The 20,359-nt window shown below is 43.4% G+C and overlaps 1 protein-coding gene across 4 annotated transcripts in view; it reads right to left on the reverse strand.

Moving 5' to 3' along the window:
• Positions 1 to 6,163: 6,163 nt before the first annotated feature.
• PRICKLE2 (prickle planar cell polarity protein 2) overlaps positions 6,164 to 20,359 on the reverse strand; it is a 347,377-nt gene continuing 333,181 nt past the window's right edge. For all 4 annotated transcript variants that reach the window (XM_027863866.1, XM_027863868.1, XM_027863867.1 and 1 more), the window contains one exon: positions 6,164 to 9,069. In XM_027863866.1, the coding sequence (XP_027719667.1) occupies positions 8,192 to 9,069 (878 nt within the window). In that variant the 3' untranslated portion in view covers positions 6,164 to 8,191. The remainder of the gene's footprint in view (positions 9,070 to 20,359) is intronic.

A 20,359-nucleotide genomic window follows, 5' to 3' on the forward strand; every position in this document is an offset into this window, starting at 1 on the left:
ATTCTTCCCTTGGTGCCCTTCCTGACTCTATGCATGTTTTCCACTATGCCTCTATAAGGGTATGTCTCTCCCTCCCATGCTCTGCCCCTTTTACTTTCCTTTTATGTGTTATCTTTCCCCATTCCAGTAAAAACTTCTTGAAGATTTCTGGTGCTTAAAGGCAAGTGCCTGACATATAACAAACATCAAACAAATGCTTGTTGACTTGAGGTAGTAAAACTTATCAGTTCTTCATATACAGAAGATAGTTTCCCAAGGGTGCTCCTGTCTCCAGTGAAGATCTCCTCCAAACTGCTCATCACAACCCTCATCACCTGACCTCCTTTGACCAGCTGCCAATAAAATCCAATTTTCTGCATTCTGGTCTCAATAGCAATTAGCTACTATCTTAATATCATTTTTTTAAAAGGATAGAACAAAAGAAATATAGTCCAGAAGAAATTGACTACTCTGAATATGTATATTCTCCATAGTGTCCTATCCTGTGCTTAACAACTCAATATTTATGCATATGGATAATGCTGCCTTGGGTTGAAATAACAATTGAACACTTGTCTTCTTGGGGACAGTGAGATTAAAAGCAGTAAACCAAGTAGCCAAACCAGTTTAAAAAAATCGAAGTTATGCAGCATCCGGTTAAAACGCATAATGAGTAACCCCCATGCACAATGGGGCTAACCCTAACCCTAATCCCATGCACTGCAGTAAAATCTTAATCCCATACCAAGTTTCCCATGTGCCACTCGCCTAAACAAACAATAAATTGAGACCAATCTCCTTATTTAAATACACACATTTCAAATACACATTTCAAAAACAAATACAAGTAATTTTTGAATTATCTGCTCTTTGGTATTATTTATGGCACTGGCCCATTCCATTAGCATAGATGATTAAAAATCAACACTTGTATGACCTGAAGATGGTTCGGCTTCAAGAATTACCCCACTTCCTCCAAACAGAGAAACGTCAAGGAAGAAATGCCTTCAATTTGTCAAAGTATTTTTTCTCAAATGCAGCTCTGACCCATATGACTTCTCAACTCAACCAACTCCAGCGGCTTCCTATTACCACTGGAATAAAACACAAATGCATCTATTTAGTTTTTAATCCTATATAACCTGGTCCCAACCTACTCTTCTCACCTCACTGGACATGATTCTACCTTTGGCGCTATGGAATTTAGCGAAACTGGCCTTTGTTCCTCACTTATGGCATGTGTCTGTGTCTGTGTCCATGATGGAATGCACTCCCATTTTACCTCCATATTGTAGTCACTGGTTTTTTTTTCCTTTTCTTTTTTTGCTAGGCAGTGGGTTAAGTGACTTGCCCAGGGTTACATAGCTAGTAAGTGTTAAGTGTCTGAGGTTGGATCTGGACTCAGGTCCACCTGACTCCAGGGCCGGTGCTCTATCTACTGCATCACCTAGCTGCCCCAACATTCTTTTTTTAAGATATTGCTCAGGCACCATCTTCTCCATGAAACCTTTCCTGACTCAATTACTAATACCCTTCCTCCTTAACTACTTTGTATTTAACTAATATGTATCTATTTGTATTTATTAACTTTATATTTATGCTATATATATATATATGTGTGTGTCTCATTAGAATATAAGCAACCCGTGAGCAGCAATTGTTTGATTTCTTCTACTTGTATCCCCAAAGACTAGCTCAGTGCCTGGCACTTAGTAGGCACTTAGGAAACCTTTGATTAATTGCTCAACTTACAGAGTAGGTCTTCTCCATTGACATGGGATCTCGTCTTCTTGGTCACAATGCTCAAAGGAAAAGTCTACGGCAGTAATCTGGAAAACTGGTGATATATAGGGAAAGACAGTATTGTTTGTTTGATTCAAATTTTATTGGAAGTTTACAAATGTATTACAGACATTGGTAAAACGTTATATCCATTTTACAGGGCACAGATCTCAAGCAAAATGTTCAAACGGTCTCTGGCAGATGGCCCACACCAAAGGCCCAATGCACATTCTTTAACAAAGAGCATGGCAATCTTTGACTCAACAGCACAGACTCAGGCCCACTTCACCTACTTGGTCTCTTTGAGGTTTTGTTTGTGCCCTTGAAATCAAAGTAGGAGAGAGTAAAAACAATCCTTTAATATGAAGGAATGTGTGTGTGTTTAGGATGGGAAAAAGGCCAAAGTCATAATTGGTTAAAGAAGATGGAGACTTTATATTCCTTGAAATACAACCGAGCTGGGGGCACTTGTGGCTAGGGTCCCACTGACTATTGTAAAAGGGCCTGGTGGCCACGGGACGGACCACATGTGTCGGAGGAAAAGGTCTTTGCTGAGAATGAGTTAGTTTTTCTGAGGAAGCTCACCTTCTCAAGTGCTAGGCACGCTCTAGAGTCATTTTCCTGATAAGAAGAAACTGACTGGTGGCCCATGTGACGTGTTAGTACATGGGATCACAGCTGCAGAGCTGGAAGGGAACTCACAGGTCATTTAGCTCAAGCCCACCATTTTACAGGTGAGAAAACTGAAGGCCAGAAAAGTGATTTGCCCAAAGTCACACAATGTGGTACACAGTGAAGCCAGGATTCGAACCCGGTCCCCGACTCTAAATCCAGAGCCCACTTTCCAACATCCAACAGGGGCAGTAGCCATATAAAACTTTTTATGCCCTAACCAACCAATCAATGCTCCGCATCCCCCACCCTGGGTAACAAAACACCGTTCTAGCCTATAGGTTGGCCTCTAAATCACAGAAATATTCTCCTAACACTACAAACATTCCCCCTCCCTCCCCCCACCCCCACTCTGTGAAATCTAGTTTTGTCGGCAGGAAGTACATTAAACATCATGCCTCCTAACAATGTCACTTTTTATGGGATTTTCATGTTGATTGGAGTTACTAATCTGAATTTTATTAGGAAATGGAAAACAAATCTAATTCTCCCAACTTGGATAACTGCTTTTAACTAATCACCCTGACTAGCCATAGACCCTATTGATCATCAAGAACGGTGGACAACTTGTTGGTTCTCAACCAGAGTTGGAAAGTTTCCTTCATAGCCGAGTCTTAGGTGGCCTGAACAAAAGCATCCCAGGAAGATGCCATTGGAAACTGACTTCCAGTATTTTTGACTTGAACGTGGGCAAGGATTCCTCTAAATGCAAAGTCATCCTCAGTTGGCTACAGGTAAGACACAGCATTATCTTTGGGGACCTGAATTATCCAAGTAATTGTCTCAATTTTCTACCCTGCCTCAGGAGACTCATGCTTCTGCGGGACTGAGAGCATTCTTTCCAATTCCTGGCTGATGGGAAAACACAACCAGCACACTATTCTCATGTTGCTTATTCCTCATCTTATTTTCTTACTTGAGGAAGGAATGAGAATAGTCACAATGCATCATCATAAAAAGGAAATAAAAGCAAGAGAAGATTTGTTTGTACAAGTTGACAATAAACACAAGGAAAGAAGAGAGCATCTGAGAAGTTTCCGTGGCGAGGCCTAGAAAGCCATGCTGCTCCCCTAGAATCTGGCGGTTTGCTGAGCTTGAAAATGCCCTCGCTGCTGATTCTTATCTTTGTAACTTTGGTACTACTTTCAGCGGAAGAGTTAAGGGCACTTAATATGTTGAACTCAGTCATGGCCACCAAAGCCCCCAAAGCACAAAGCTTTGCCTAGAGAACAGGGAGATTCTGGGAATCTTTTTATCAGCTCATCTTATTCTATTGCAGGGACCAAGAAGCAAGAGAGACAACTGCTTCTGTGTTGTAGCGTAGAAAGATGAAGGATGCATTAGGTTGACTGGTGGGGGTGAGTAGATAAAGACGTGGGGTATGAAAAGATGCAAATAAGCAACTGAGAGTAGGAGTCACTTTGCCCTGCCCACTGATAGGCTGGAGCCAGGAATTACTGTCCTGATTATCTCCTCTCCCCCACACTTTCACACTCAGTGGCCATTCTAGAAGTGAGTAGGTCCACACATAGGAAGACTCAAGATGGTAGATGTGCCCCTTCTCTCTCCCCTCACCCCCACCCCCAGGCAAGGAACAGAAATAATGGGTAGAAGTTGAAAAGAGACCAATTGAAGCTTGAGGTCACGAATGATGTCCTATCATTTAAGCTACCCAGAATTTCCCTGCTTTCAAAGTCTTCTGGCTGAAGATGGAAAATCACTTGTTGGATTTTTCAGAAGGGATTCTTTTGGGGGGATCTAGTTTGGATTAAGATAGTCACCAAGGTCCCTTCCAACTGTAAAATTCTGTGAATGCATAACAAAAGGGGGTGTGAATAAAGACCACTAATTCTATTAGGAAAGGTAATTCTCCCATATGAGAAAGACAGATCATCTTGAGTGAAAAGAAGACAGCTAAGACGTTTGCAATATCTCCTGCCCTCCCTTGTACAACAGTTTGGTTGCATTCTGTAAAGTTTGCCCTGCCACCATGACTTAGGAAGTTGGTTGATTACTTCAAGTATATTGACTTTTAAAATCTTCATCAAACTGGGCAATCTCTTTGGCTCTTCAAAGACTTGAGACTCTCTGTTACAGCTATATCTATTTAGACAATTGCTCTGGTAATATCATCGCTGAAATTTAGAGGGGTTGGGAAAGGGTCGATTCCTTTTTCATTGAATTAATCGGCAAAAGAATGTGAACCTAATTTCAAATTTGAAGTATGTGTAAGACAGAAGAGATCAGTACCAAGAGTGAATGAACAAAACCAATATGTAAAGGGGGAGGGGAAACCAGGGGCAATATCTCAAGGTGAATTCCCTTGGAGAGATCTTTGATCTTAGTTATAAGTGTGCTCCCTCCTGCGATGCAGACTGAAACCTATCCGTCCATGGTTAAATGCCCTTTTGAACACAGAAAACCCCAGAAAAGGTTGTTTATGAGGAGTCTATGGATAGGGCTCAGACTCAGGATTCCTTCAACCGATATTAAGAGATGATCATGATGTCTGACCTCCACAGAAGCCCTACCTCAGTCTCTCACCCAGTCATGGAAGTGCCTCTGGGTTCTTAAAGGATGTAAAAGTGGAATGCATGTACTGGAAGGTTCTGCCACGCTGGGAAAGGCACGGGTCGGAAGGCAGGGATGGCCCATATCTGCTGCCTGAGGAATTAGCAAGCTAAATGGTGAGGGAATCTTCACGGAGTTGTCACAAGGATGATGAATGTCTCAGCCATACCTTCTCTCAAAGAAAAGAGAAAATATACCTTCCTATCTTCTCTCAAAGATGATCTAGTAAGTGATTGAGGAGCTTCAAACTGCACTGGTAGAGGGACTGCCCACATTGTTGGAACTGCAGATCTTTAAAACAGTCAGTCAACCAAGGATTCCAAATTCTTCCTCTACCTACTTAAGAGAGAAGAGAAATTGCCTAAAGGAATCAAGTAGATGAGAGCTAAATACTTACTAGTGGGCTGGCTTCATATGTGATGATGATCTACTGGGGATTCCTTGGCTCTTCAGAGAACATTTACTTGGATTGTTTTTCCATGACAATGAAATAATGGGCATGACTTCTTTTCTCCTTTCCCCTCAGTTACCCAGCTCCCTGTTGTTATCAGTGGCATTTTGGGGGAAGGTGGTCTGCTAAAGCTGGGGGTGCTGTCTATGGTCACCGAATAGACCAAGCTAGTTGACCGTTACCTGGACCTCTATTAGCTAAAATAAATGAATCAAGGTGGATGTGGGAGAACAAAGGCATTACGAGGACGACCTCCTTCTTTTGCCTTGTCCCCTTGGGGTAATTAATAGATGTCAATTTCTAGGGCTCTCTTCTTCAGTGGACAGGAAGTGATTAAAGCCTTGTTTCGGCAAGGGATGTAGAATACTTTGAAGGGGTGTTAGGGAGCAATGTTACAGAGAGAGATTCTTTTGTTGGAATGGGGGAAATAGGAGACAACTTCTCAGCTATTCTATAATTGTTCAATTCTCCCCTTTTCAAAATTCCTTTTCATTCCCATCAATGAGATCAAAACTCTAAATACATCATGTCTTTCTACCAGAAACCTGCCACTTAATAGAGTGAGGTTGCAGATTATTTCTTAATCAGTTTGCCAAGCAGTTTACAAACTTATTATACAAACGTAACACTTAATTCTCCAGAGGCTCAGATAATTAACAAAGCGCTTAGATATGAAACATAGCATGCGGGAAACTGCCACGACCAACATCTGCATTGCTTTTTTTTTTTTAAATCAGTGACAATGACAAATGTTCTATTTATACCTGAAAAGCAAATTATTTTCATATATCCTGCATTGAGTGCCATATATATATATATATAATTCCTTTAAAGCCTTCCTTCCCCCAGACCCATTTAGGATGGGATCTGAAAATCTGCTTATCACTTCCTCTTAATAAAAAGAAAAATACTAAGAAAACGCATGTACTATACTGGAAAATCATCACGTGCTCCCCACCAAGGCCAGTTACCAATGAGATACAAAGTGTAACACACTTAAATGTAGGTCTCAATGTCAGTTCTCTGTTGGATTATCTTAACTGCCATAATCAATGAAGGATGAGAAAGGAGTAGAAGCAATGTAGGTGCTTCTCCGTGGTTTGTTTTTTTTTTTTTTTAATAGAATCAAAGTAGGAAAATTAGCATTAAGGTAGACAACGCAAGCCCAAATATCTTCTTTAAGTAAATGCAGACTCCTTGCCATTTGACCCAACCATCCAGTTGGAAATCTTCCTTCTCAGTAGTTTCTCCTTTTATAGCCAATGGGATTAACAGGCTTTCTTTACTAATGCCAGTTATCTTGGCCTGTTGAGGTGAGTCAGATACCTTGACTACTGAAGATTTCCTAAACTGGGCACTTTTTTCTGAGAGGTACCCTTAAATTTCCTCATCGAAACCAGGGAGAGACAAAGGAAGCAATACTCCCAATAGAATCTCAGTTAGCTGGCAAACACTTGCCTCTTCTTCTGTTCTCGCTAACTAACCTCCATAAAATTTCTATCTTTGATCTGCTCCCTGTTTACGATTTTGCCCTTTGATGAACAACCCAGAGAGAACAAATCACCTCAAACTCTGTCCCATCTGCTAGAACTTCCTTTTGACTTGAGCTCCCAAAGTTATATAATTCATTTGCTTTAAGGCTACTGGGTTGTCTATCTATGATGGCAGTCCTCCGTCTGCCTTAGTCAAGGAAAGCAGATAACATAATCCAGGAAAACAACAGCACCACACTCAGAACAGGGCCATGCAGACACCACACAATGGAACCACGGACACTTTAAAAAAAAAATTCCCCAAGGAACAGATCAATGTGAAGCAACCTCAATGTCCCCAATGGAGATGGCTTTTCTCATTGGACTTCACTGACACTGGCTAGCTTCTCAAATTGGTGAAAGTTACAATTGCAATTTTCAAAAATGACTATTGCTGGATAGAAAGCAGCTTCTACTGAGGGTGTGAGCAGACTTCAGTAAATAAACCCTGTAGACTCCTTTAGATGGAACAAAGCTTTAGATGCTTCGTGTTTCTATGTTGTTTTTGCTGTTTTTATTTTCCAGCCACAGAGAGTCAAACTGTATGTTTGTGTGTATGTGCATATATACACACACAATATATGTATATACTCCTTTGAAAAAAAAGTCTCACTGATATATAACAAATTTTATATAGAAATCTAAAAAGGGAAAGAAAAAACCCGATGGCCTGAAACCATCTTTTAATTCTACTTGACAATGCTGGCTGTTCATGCAATTTCCCACCGAGTCCTACGATATAGAAATTCCTCTGATATTACAAAATACAAAAATATTTTTTATCAGAACTCTCATTTACATTGCATTTACAATGGACGTGTAAATAACTTAGTCTTGGGTACTGGCTGATAAACAAATCACTTACTGGAAAAAAAAAAGAGTCCTGAAAAATGAGATAGTAAGAGAAGCAGAGAGTAAATAATTTGCTAAAGTGTGGTAACTGAACACAGAACTGGAGAGAGAGAAACACAACCACTCAGACAAAGGGAGAGTCCAAAGTGTTTCCAAAGTGAGATGTGCAAAAAAAAAAAAAAAAATCCACCACGCCAAGAACCGCGCCTGCCTCTAGAAGCCGATCCCTAACCTTGCCTCCGTCTCGGCCGTCGGGGCCTTTAGTGACAAACAAGGTCAAAGCGCTTTAAATCCGAAAACAGTGCAAGTGTGTGGATTTACATTCTCGGCTCCGCCTGCCGCGGGACGGACATTAGGATATGACGCAGTTTTTACTCTTCTGCCTTTTCCGGCTGTGCAGCTGTCCTCTGCCCCCCAAGGTGGAGGATTTGGGGGTGCCGTAGGAGCCGTACTTGTGCAGCAGCTCTTCACTGGTGACGTACCGGAGACGGGCCGGCTGGGGGATAGGCTCCCCCAGGAAATAGCCCTCGTTGTCGGACTCGGAAGAGGAGGAGCAGGTGGAGCACCAGTCGTATTCGGCAAAGTAGGGTCCCCAGCGTTCCCCAAAGGCGTTCTGCAAAGCCAGGTCGGAGACAGTCCGCGGGCACTGCCCATAGAGGTCCCGGCGGGACCCCCCCTGCTCCAGGCTCTCCCTGTAGCTCCTCTGATGCATGAACTGGTCATAGTCCTCCCGGGCTCTCAGCGGGGGCCGTTCTTTCAACCGGCAGATGGCTTCCCTCTCACTGGCCAGATGGAGGGCGTTGTCAGAACGAGATCTCCGGGAGCGCCGAGAGCGGTGGGGCCGAAAGCGGCGGGCATCATCCCGGGGGCTTGCCCGCCGGCGGGTACGTTCGCTCATGGGCTGGATCCTGGCTCCGTCCTGGCCCGGCAGCTTACCGCTGGATATGCCCCCGTCGAGGTCAAAGCTCTGGTGCATCCTTCCCCGAGACTGCAGGTCCCTGTATCTGATGGGGGTAGACAGCTGGTGAAGGTTGCTCTCCATGTCCTGGTACTGCTGGGCAGACAGCAGGCTGCGGACTGACTCTGCGCTGCGAAACTGCATGGAGGAGTTGAGGGTCCCCACGTTGCTTAGTTTCTCTGAGACGTTCATCCCCGAGTCTTTGCTCAGATCAGGCATCGAAAATCGGGAAAGATGCTCCTGTCGCTTGGCGCCACCGTCCGCCGAGAGGCCTAAGGAAGAAGAGAGGATGGTATAAATTAATGTGCAGAGGTGGGCCTGCTGTGGGAACACAACACCACAACGTACTGCCTGGGGTCCTCATAGGATCCAAGGTTTAAAACTGGATGGGACCTCAGAGGTGATCGGGTCCATCCCCCTTACTCTACACATGAGGAAATGAGGCCCAGGTCTGTGAAGGGAGCATTGCGTGTATTATCTGTTCTCATTTTACACATGGGGAAACTGAGGATAAGAGAGATCCAGTCACTCGATGGAATATATGTATGTATAAGTATGAAATACTTATATTTCAAATAAGTAGGAAATGTGTGTTCCAAAGCCAGGTACCTCCTCCCTCCAAGACAGGCAGGATTTCCACTACTCTGCCCTGCCTCTTATTACAAAGCAGCTGTTACACTTGCTGCTCATAAATCAGCTCAGAGTGCCTCCATCCCAGCCACTGAGTGCTAGATCCCCCGGGGATGATTCCCTCCTCAGGCGGCGATCAGACCCTTTAGGAACCCACATTTATTCTTTCAGGCCATTTAATCATTTAGCAAACGACTGCCCCTGCATCCAGGTTAAATGGCTTCCTAGTGTCCTGAAAGGGAGACACACACACCAGGCGCAGCTTCTCCTCCCCTAAAGCTTTCTTTCGCTAAGTGGTTGGTATTCTAATGGTATACCCCTCGCTGAGCCTGGGTTCCCTGTGGACCACAGCTGGATGACTCTACCGTTCCTCCCAAGGGCCACTTTGATTCTGACCGCCTGAAGGAAATTGATGATGTCCTTGTAATTTTCTATTTCCTTTATGGAAAGCTATTTGTTAGATTGGTACCAAGAAGATTCAGAACAAGGCAGGCCTCTTCAAAGGCATGAAGGGTCATTTCTGCCTTTTCCCTATAAATCACATTATTCTGCTCTCCCTCAAGCCGAGCCCCGATTCGAAACAGGCCCATCTTTGCACCCACCAAACAAGCAAGGTTGGTTTGTTGAGTGCTGCAATTTAAGACAGATCTAGGCTAGAAGTTAGTGGAAACCCTCTCCCTTTACAGATAAGGAAATGAAGAAATGAGTTCCCCAAGTTTGTGTTGGTAATCAACAAAAGATTCAGGATTTGTACTTAGTGGGCAGTATGAAACTGGACGTGGAGTCAGGTAGACTTGGGTTCAAACTCTGATTCAGACACTTAGTAGTTTGCAACCTTGGGTCACAGTTTGCTCAGCTTTAAATGAGGGGGTTGAACTCGGTGACTTTTCCGTATCTAAATCTGAAATTCCATGACTCCAGGTCCAGCACTCTTTCCATGGCACCAAACTGCATTCTGCCCTAACCACAACACCCAGATGAAACTGCCACCCCCACTCCAGTCCAATCCTTTTTTAAAATCCTAGGGACTTTTATACATGACAAGTAGGGTGTTGTACATCATAGATATGCAGCCAGAGAGAAGGTGAAGCTAGAAGAAACAAATCCCTGAAGTTGATTTGCTACAGTCTAATCATTTCCAGAGACCGCCCCAAAGTGGAGGCTCAGATGGGAGATCATAATGTATGATGATGAATGAGCGGCAGCAGGGGTGGGTGAACTTTTGGAGGGGAAAAAATGAAAATCTCCAAATCACATTTACCAAGGAAAGTTATCCAGGCAGGCCCCAGTAATACAGATGGTACTCATTTATCTTCGGAGGGCTTTTTACCTGAGTCCTCTAATAGAATTAGGGCCTGCATAAATAACTTCTCCAAATATCATAAATTCCTAAACATGCTGTCTTCGTGACCAAACGTCTATGACCCCCAAAGTGAAGCATGAACAGGGGAGCAAATATGCACTTAAACAGAGGGGTCAGGCTGGTACTGGCAAAAGGCAGTGGTCCCCGCGGTGCCATTGGGGAGATGTTCTCCCCTTCCCTGTTTGCCAGGACATAGCAAGGGAGACCTCGGTGTATCCTCGATCATCCCCAAAAAAGGAAATCTGCTGTAGGGAAATCTGCGGCGCCATAGCAGCACCGGCCTCCTATACCGCTCTCTGAAACTCTAGAGTTTATCACCAATTACTCTCAACAGTAAACAAAATGTATGTGGGGAGCAGGGGGAGGGGAGGGAGATGTGGTTGGAAGTTTGAATCACTCATGGCATTCCTGTTCATGAACAACCTGAAAGATTCGGATTCTTCTCTTGCACAATTCTTAACCCAGCTGGGCATGAAACACTGAGGGGAGAATTTGACCTCTGGACTCTAAGAACGCTCATGCTCATGGAAAACCCCAAGGCTGGCTAGGATCAGTACTATCCTCAAGTTCCCCCAACCTAAAAAAACTGGGAGAAGAAAGCAATTGCCTTCGTGATTCCTAGCAAGTTTGGATACAGAAAACCACCAATTATAAATTCAAACAAATTGAGTTTCCCAACTGAAAGAAACAAAACTAACCAGCATCACCCCTGTCAATCTTGATGTGTCTTCCTATCCATTATAGATCCCCCCATCTGGGATTGCTCCAATTTGAAAGTGTGAGAGCCCATAATTAGCCCCCAGATATGTGGCATCACAAAACTGTTTGAGCCTTCGATTAGTCAGAGACACAAAAATATGGAAAATGAGCAATGTGCATGACTCCAAGATGGCAGGAGCACAGGTTTCATAAGCCAATGAGAAACATTCCATCAGCAGTGATAGGCTGAGTGTGACTGAGCTTATGCTGTTATTCAGATATCTCTTATTCCCAAACTTGATGCAAAAGTTCAAACATAGCCACTAATCAAGTTCGCCAGATAATTACTCACAGCTACATTTTGTTTAGCCCAGGCAGCTACACCCTCAGGATTATGGACTTTAAAAAACCCAAAACAACCAACTTTTTTATTGATCTCTTGGGATCCTAGAGCTAAAAGGGGACACAGAAATCTACCTCGTCCAACCCTCTTAAATGACAGATCAAGAAACAGGCTCAGGGTGGTTAAGCGACTTGACCTAAGGCCATAAAGGTAATAAACATCCAGAGATGAGATTGGAACTCTGGTCCTCACCCCATTTACTCATGTAGCCCCTCCTTCCTTGCTATGTCTACTCTCTGCAAAAGGGCCATGTCTTATAAATAAGAATAAAAAATGATATGGACCAATTAAATCATGAACCATTGTGTAATAAATTAATACAGTGTGGGAGAGAGGCTAAAAGGCTGCCTTATGGGTTCAAGCTTTGCCTCTGAAACATCCAAGCGATGTGGCCATGAACAAGTCACTTAACCTTTAGCACCCTAAGCGACTCTCTAAGACTGAGTCAGAGTGTTTTTAATAATGTACTTTCAGATTCTGCCAGGAACAGAGGTCAACCTCACTGGCCTTGTTGATCTCTATCTGTGGCATAAAGTGTTTCTAAGCCAAGACTTTCTTATGTGGATAAAATAGCCCAATGCTGAAACGGACGCCAAAATGACACCCAAATCAGCTCTTCTTCCATGAATATTTGCATTGGTTCCTCCAAAGACATGTGGACTAAAACCTGGGTTGAAAGGAAGATTCTTTTCCCTAGCTAAGAAACTAACAATATTTTTACCCAACATACTCAGAGACGTTGGCAAAGAGAAACCTGGGCAACAACAAGGAATTGTAAAACACTGTGGCCTTTTTTCTTTCTTAGACTGGAAAATTGCTTGTCCATAGGTCTCTCCTGCTTTTTTCTCTCCAAATAATGCAGAACTTGTGAAAGGTACTGACTTAGCCCCAGCATTCAAGGCTTTTGTTTATTTTTACCACAAAGGTCAATGTGGCCAGCAGTAACATCAATGTCCATGCTCTGTCCCATCAGTCCACCTCATTTAGCTGACTCTTCTCTATTAGGGTTGAGTCTCAGATCCTTCCTTTGGTCTCTGTGGTTAAACACAAAGAGATTTGGAGACAGCATTTCAGGGACACTGTTGCTACTTTGGACCTGACAACATATCTCCCCTGTGAGTAGGACTTCAAGTCCCTTCTACAGGGCATCCCACAAAGATCAGGGAAAAGAACCTGAATTGATCCCCCGTAACTTCCTGCCACTGCTTCTAGTTCTGTCCTTTGGAACTAAGAAGACCTACTTCACCATGCCTTTTTCTCCAATGACGGCCATTTCGATAGATGAAAACAACCAGAAGGCTGTTGAGCCTTTTCCTCTCCAGGATACATACCCTCAATTCCTTCAACTAATCTTCAGATGGCCTGGTTCCAAGTCCTCTCACCATCATGGTCATCCTCTTCTGGGTGAGCACTACCTTGTCAACATCCTTCCTAAGACATGGCACCCAGAACCAAACCCAGGACTCTAGATGTGGTCTGACATGGCAGAGAGCATCTCCCTGGTTCTGGAAACTATGCCTCCCTTAACGTAGTCGAGCATAAGGTTAGTTTTTCCTTCTTCCTTTTTCCTCCCACAACAAACCACTGACTCATATTGAGCTTGGGTTGTCGTCCCCAGGACTCCTGTCTCTTTTTCACGTAAACTGTCACCTAGCCACGTTTGCCCCCATCCTATACCTGTAAAGTTAGTTCTGAATCCCAGTGTAGAGTTTTACAGTCAAATCTCTTAACATTCCTCTCAATCACAACTAACTCATGGCACTGTTGAAATCTTTATGCATCTTGTCTACCCCCCAGAGAATTAGCTAACCTGCTTAGCTTTCTGCCATTTGCAAATCGGATGAGTGTGCATGCCTTTGACTTTGTTCCAATCACTGCTAGAAATATGAAACAGGAAATGGGGTTAAAGTCATCATTAGGGTTCTTTTAAAGATGACATTGACCCATTAACGATTACTCGTTGGGTCTATGTCACCCAACTATACTATGTATTCTCTCGGCTACATCTCTTCTATCTTATTCCTAAGAAAAGCTTAGAGATTTTTTTTGAATGCTCATGTCAGATCTAACCATGCCTATGACATTCCTTTGATCTGTTAAGCTGGTTACCCTGATGAAGGAGGAAATGGATATAACCCAGCATGACCTGTTCTTGATAAAGCCATATTGGCTTTTGGTTATTACTGTTTTCCTTTCTAAACAAAAGCTCAGAAATCATCCTTGTGATAATGTTTTTGAATTTTGCAATAACTAGAAATCAAACTCACTACCTCTTCCAAGGCATTTGCCCTTCTCTAGTCCTGAGGCCCCCCCTTCCATTCTCCGACAGAGTCTGGGTCCTCACACTCACCAGTCTTTTTTTTCTTCAGTATGCTAGGATGTAGTTAGCTTTGGCCTGTTAACCTGAAAGTCTCTGTGCTCTTTCTTACTATCTCCTCAATTATCTTCAGTTTCAAAGCCTTATTGACCATTTTTCTTTTATCTTTCCCACTCCCCAAACCACTTTTCTTAGAACAGAGAACAGAAGCAAGATAACAGTTGAGGGGTTTACCCTTCTCATCATCAATAGTTCCATCCCTCCTGAACAACACTCTTAATCGTTCTTTGCTCCCCTTTCTTTCCTCTAACAAAGCTTTTAAATGTGTCTGTAGCTTTCAGTTAATCACGTTCTATGTGCCAGGCACTCTGGACAGCACTGGAAATACAAAGAAAAAGCAAAAGCTTTACCAGGCCTCAAGGACATTATAATCGAATGGGGGACACACCTTGTTTTTACACAACTGCGGTATGCATTTGTATTTATTCCCCATCATTTGGCCTTGCTTCCATCTTTTACATCTGTCTCTTCTAAATATGAATTCCTATAATTCGTGCTGATGACGCACTTTACTTTTTGTTACCCTCATCCTATTTGTTCTTTGGTTAAACTGTTTTGGTGATGAAATCAAATATGGACGCTCAAGGTGAATCAGAGAAGAGGGTCCTCAAAGCCATGTGATACATCCTTTCTGTTAAAATTGACCAGGGCTTGCCTAGAGGGTCAAGAGCTAATTACAAAGTACAGATGTTCTTGGCCAGGTGTCTTGGGTCTGTTTCCCAAATGAGTCAATTGATCTCATCCTGTTAAGAAGGCGCACCAGTCCAACTGGTAACAGCTGGAGGGAGAGAAAACAAGCTGAAGGACAGAGGTTACATACCACTTCATGTCTCTTAGCAACAGGATTTGGAATATTTCAAACACCATGCTTGCATGTGTGTCCAAGGTGACATAGTGTGAATCATTTCTGGGATGGTCACTGGTGGGTGAGATGGAGAAACCTGAGAAGGAGCATAAGCCCTAGTAGTCACTGAGAATCACAGAATATGAGAGCCCGAAAGGACTTCAACAGTCACAATACCCAAAAGGAATTAGCCTGACAAATGGCTATCCAGGCTCTGCATGAAGACTTCCAAGGAGGGGGAACCCACTTCCTTCTGAGGCCAGCCTTTTCTCTGGAACAGCTCTAATCATTAGGAGGTTTTCCCTGCTCTTAAGCTTCAAGTCTGCCTCTTTGGAACTTTCCACTCATTGTTTTTTCTTCTGCCATCTGAGGCCAAATAAAGTTGAATACTTCTTCTACATGACAACCCTTCAAATAGCAGATGTGTGATTTCACAGGCATAAGGAGCCCCTGGGTGAGGAAACTCCCTTTGCCACTGCAGGATGGCACCCTCTTAGCCACTTCCAGTTATAGAGTGTAGCCTAAGGAAATGCCACCAAACACAAAAAGGAACAGATCCCTATTAGAAAACAAATGAAGGAATCCAGCCTCAAGACACATAACACTTACTACTAGCTGTGTGACCCTGGGCAAGTCACTTAACCCCATTGCCTAGCCAAAACAAAAACGGAAAAAAAAAAAACCAAACAGAAAACAAATGAACATGGTCTATATTTCATTGTATTTTTATTTATCTTGTTAAATACTGCCCAATTATATTTGCCCAGGAGTTTTGCTGGCACAAGTTTGACACCTCTGGCCTAAGGCACTGAGATATTAAGAGATTTGCCAAGCGTCACGCAGATGATATAGGTCAGAAGTAGATTATGATGAATATTATTGTGCTATCAGAAATTATGAGTAGGATGCTTTTTTGAAAAACCTGGAAAGGTTTATATGAACTGATGTAAAACAAAGTGAACAGAATCAGAACACTGCCCATGGTAATAGTAATATTCTAGTGATGATCAACTGGGAAAGACTTAGCTACTCTGATCAAGACAGCAATCCAAGATAATTCCAAAGGACGCGTGATAAAAAATGTCATCCACCTCCAGAGAGAAAACTGATGAACTCTGAGTACAGATTGAAGGATGCTTTCTTTAAACTATATTTTTCTTGGGGCTTTTTTTGCACATAATATGGAAATATGTTTTGCATGACTTCACATGTATAATTGATATCATATTGTTTGCCTTCTCAAGGGTTGTGAAATGGGAGGGAGGGTGAGAATTTGGAACTCAAAATTTTAAAAAATTAATGTTAAATTTTTTCACACGTAATTGGGAAATATTTAACTACACACACACGCGCACACACACACACACACATATTTAAAAGAAACTATAAGCTGTTGAGAGCTCTGGCTCTCAATGTAAGCCCCCTCCTTCCTTTATCTGGCTTCACTGACTTGGCAAGTGTGTGCCAAAGGAGCAGCTAGTCATAAGCCTGGTCACACACCTGCCATCTGTTCCTGTTACCCCAGAGAGACCAGACTTGGAACAATTTCTTTTCGTCTGGCCTCCCCTGGGCGGAGACCATGCACCAAACCCAGGAGGAAAAGAAGAGTGTCTGCACCGGCCCACGTGAATCTGTACTGCCTTTTCTAGAAATGCCCATGACTGATTCTGGTTTCTAGACAAGAGAGGCGTTGCTATTCAGCGGCATTTATGCAGGGAACGTGCCTTAGAACTGGAGGAGTTGGGAAGTGACATGTGCAACTGCTCCACAACTCAATTGTGAAACTCTAGTCCTCCCAGCTGACATCCTATATGTTTGCCCTGATGATGGAGAGGCGCAGAACCAAGAAAGGGGGCTAACGCTGGCAAAAGGAAACCACAGCGTGTTCACACTCCATTCACCAGCCTGCTAGTCCTGTTGGCTTTCACGATTCTAAAAAGCCGATTAGCTAATTAGCAGGACAAAGAAAGGACTGCAAAATGCAAGAAGACAAGCAACAAACATTTATTAAGCACCTGCTACATGCCGGGCATTGTAAGTGCTGGAGATAAAAGGCAAACTCTCGGAGTGCTCACAGTCTAAGAGACACAGCACAAAACAGCTACGTACAAATCCTCTATAGACGGGATAAACTGGAGAGAATCAAGAAAAAGAAGTCAATGGAATTAAGAGGGATCAAGAAAGCTTCCTAGGGGATCTTTAGCTTGGACATGTGTGCTCCTTCTTATTCCCAGCCTGAGCACAGTGCCTGGCACATAGTAGGCGCTTAATAAGCGTTTATTGACTGACCGACTGACTTGAAGAAAACCAGGAGGTGGAGGTAAGGAGGGAATGCATTCCAGGCATGGGGACCAGCCATCGAAAATGCCTAGATTGGTGGATGGGGCATCTTGTGCCAGGGACGACAATGAGACCAGTGGCCCTGGATCACAGAGCATATGGTGGGAACAGAGATGGCGTAAAGTGGAAGGATTGCATCTACAATACACTTGGCAGATTCACATTCAGTCTTTGTCTGCAGACCTCCAGCAAGGAGGGAACCCTGTACTGCATTAGGTACCCCAAATTCCACCCCTGGAACAGCTCCAATGGTGAGGACGTTTTTCCTAATTTTTCTTCTTGCTGGCAGCTTTCACAGTCTCCTCCCTGTTCTGCCCTGGGGGCCAGGCTGAACAAGAGCACATCCCACATACTCATGTGGACAGGCACCACTGCCCTCCTAAGCTTTCTTGTCTCCAGACTGATTATCCCAATTCTGTTGACTGCTCTTTACTGGGGATGAATTGCAAGGCTCTTCACCATCATTCACTGGTTATGCTATTTGAATGATGCAATAGCATCCTCAATTTTTGTGTTCATGTTCTCACTTGAGCCCACTGTGGATTTTAAACAATCCCATGATGATGATGATGATGATGATGATGATGATGGCGCTTTAAGATGAACGAAAACACTTTCCTCATAGCAGCTTTTTTAATTTGACAGTGGAAGTATTGATAACAATGACGACAATGCCCATTGCACAGATGAGAAAAGAAAGGCCCCAAGTAATGAACTGACCTACCTGTGATCACAAAGCTAGCAAACATCAGACCTGGAAATGGCACTTGGGCTTTCTGCCTTCAGTTCAGTGCTCTTCCCAATGGAACAAGCAGGTTCTCTGATGCTGGAGAGAAATCCTTTCCTTGTTTATTCATAAACATGGTCAACAAGAGACTAATACCTATCTTGCCTTCCTCAAAGTCGCTTTGGAAGAGAGGGCACTAGCAGCTGGGGGGAGGGACAAAGATTCTTCCCATAGAAGAGGGTGCTTGAGACTGAGTGGGTGTTCCCCAGGACACTCCTCTCCCCACTTTCCCAATACTGGTCTCTGATTCCTGGTCAGTTGTGTCTATGCTTGCACTTTGGTCTTTTGAGGTTTCTTTCCTTGGCAGGGTTGACCTCCTGTGTGGGTGGAATAGGTGATGATTTGTACGGTATTAGGCAAGGAATGCAGGAAGGCCTCCCTGACCCCCAAACCATTCTATGGCCAGCCTGCTACAGTGCCCAAAATCGGTCCTCCTCTGGTTTATAGTCCTGAAGGTCCCTGGTTTGAATTCACATGTACACTAGCTGAGCAGGATTGCCTATCCTCAGCCTAGATCTTCCAGGCTCACATTAGCAAGGGTCAGATGATTAGATTTTTATCAGAAAGCAAAGCTGGGAGGGTGGGAGAAAGGAGGCACAGGTAGAAAGTGCCTCTGGGCAAGTGAGTCTGAATGAAATGGGAGGGCTGCCCAGTGCTGACAGGCAGGCGAGAGAAATAAGTCACAGTTAGGGGCAAGGATGAGGGTTGGATTGGGCCAGATGGGGCAAAGGGTGAGCCAACTACAAGAGAACATCTGACCTCCTCTCACATGGCTCCCTTTCATGCACTGTAATTTCAACCAAACTGGCTTTTTTAGAGCTGGTCATATGTGGTGGTCCATTTTCCCTCTCCATCTCTTGGCTTTGGCTCTCCCCCGGCCAGGAATGTATTCCGTCCTCTTCATCTCTTAGACTTCCTGTTTTCTTTCTAGTTTCATCTTCAATGAAACCTTCCACAGCAGAGGAGTCACACTCATGGGACCTCAGCTAGGCAAGCAACCTGCTGTAGAACCCGATTCCAATATCATCAGGAAATGCTTAATGAAATAAATAAAAAATACAATTCAACATAGATAATGTTAATTTGCCATTTTCTGAGCCAATACGTGACCTACAGAGATCCATTTATAACTGAGTTTGACACCAGTGGTCTACAGGAAGTCTTTCCTGATCCCTTCGGCTGCTGGTGCCTTCTCTCACACAATTACCTTGTACTCATTTCTACACGCACATATGTATTATGTATAGGTGTATGTGTAGTACATCTATATAATATACATACTATAGACACACCTATATGTACTGTGTATATACCTATGTATAGTATGTGTCTATATACTATATTGTTGTCCTTTGTTTTCGAAGAGGACTAAAATGACATCATTATGCTAGAGTTGGGTTTCAGTGTGTCCGACTGTGGCTGATCAGACCAATACGAGCTCAGAATGTTCGACCATAGGTTGAGCACAAATAGTCCATGTGAACATTTGGGGTGGATTCTCTAAGTGTGTATATATATATATACACATATATACATATATATATACACACACATATACATATATATACACATATATACATATATACACACACATATATGTATATATATGTATATGCATATATATGTATTCTTTATATCTATATATATTCTATATAGCTATATACTATAATATCTGTTGTCTGTCCTTCATTTTGAAGAGGACCCATGACATCATGGGGTGATGTCTTGACTAGTGCATGAAATGGATTTAAGTGAGGCAGGGTTGCACAAAGTTGTCAGCCTCACTTTCTCTTCCACAGTCATTGAAGTCCAGTGGCAAGACAAAGTCAGGATGACTGGCATTGGCCCAGAGTGCAGTAGATGACCGTGGCATCTTCAGTGTCTGACCAATCTCCAAGCTCTCTAAGCACCTGCTTCAGCTGCCTTCATGGCCATTGGAACAGATGGTTCTCATTTGCCCATTCTGTCGGGGAAGGTCTTCACATGCTTGGGGTACACATCCCCTAACTCACCAAAGTGTTTGAGGCCATTCACCTACCCTCAGCCTGGTTTAGCCCTTCTCCCTAGATGGTTTTACCAAGGTGTGCCCACTGTGCATGGTACAGCTTCTTGGAGCCAC

Source organism: Vombatus ursinus, unplaced genomic scaffold (assembly GCF_900497805.2).
Source record: "Vombatus ursinus unplaced genomic scaffold, bare-nosed wombat genome assembly UNPS02014773.1, whole genome shotgun sequence".
Taxonomy (NCBI): domain Eukaryota; kingdom Metazoa; phylum Chordata; class Mammalia; order Diprotodontia; family Vombatidae; genus Vombatus; species Vombatus ursinus.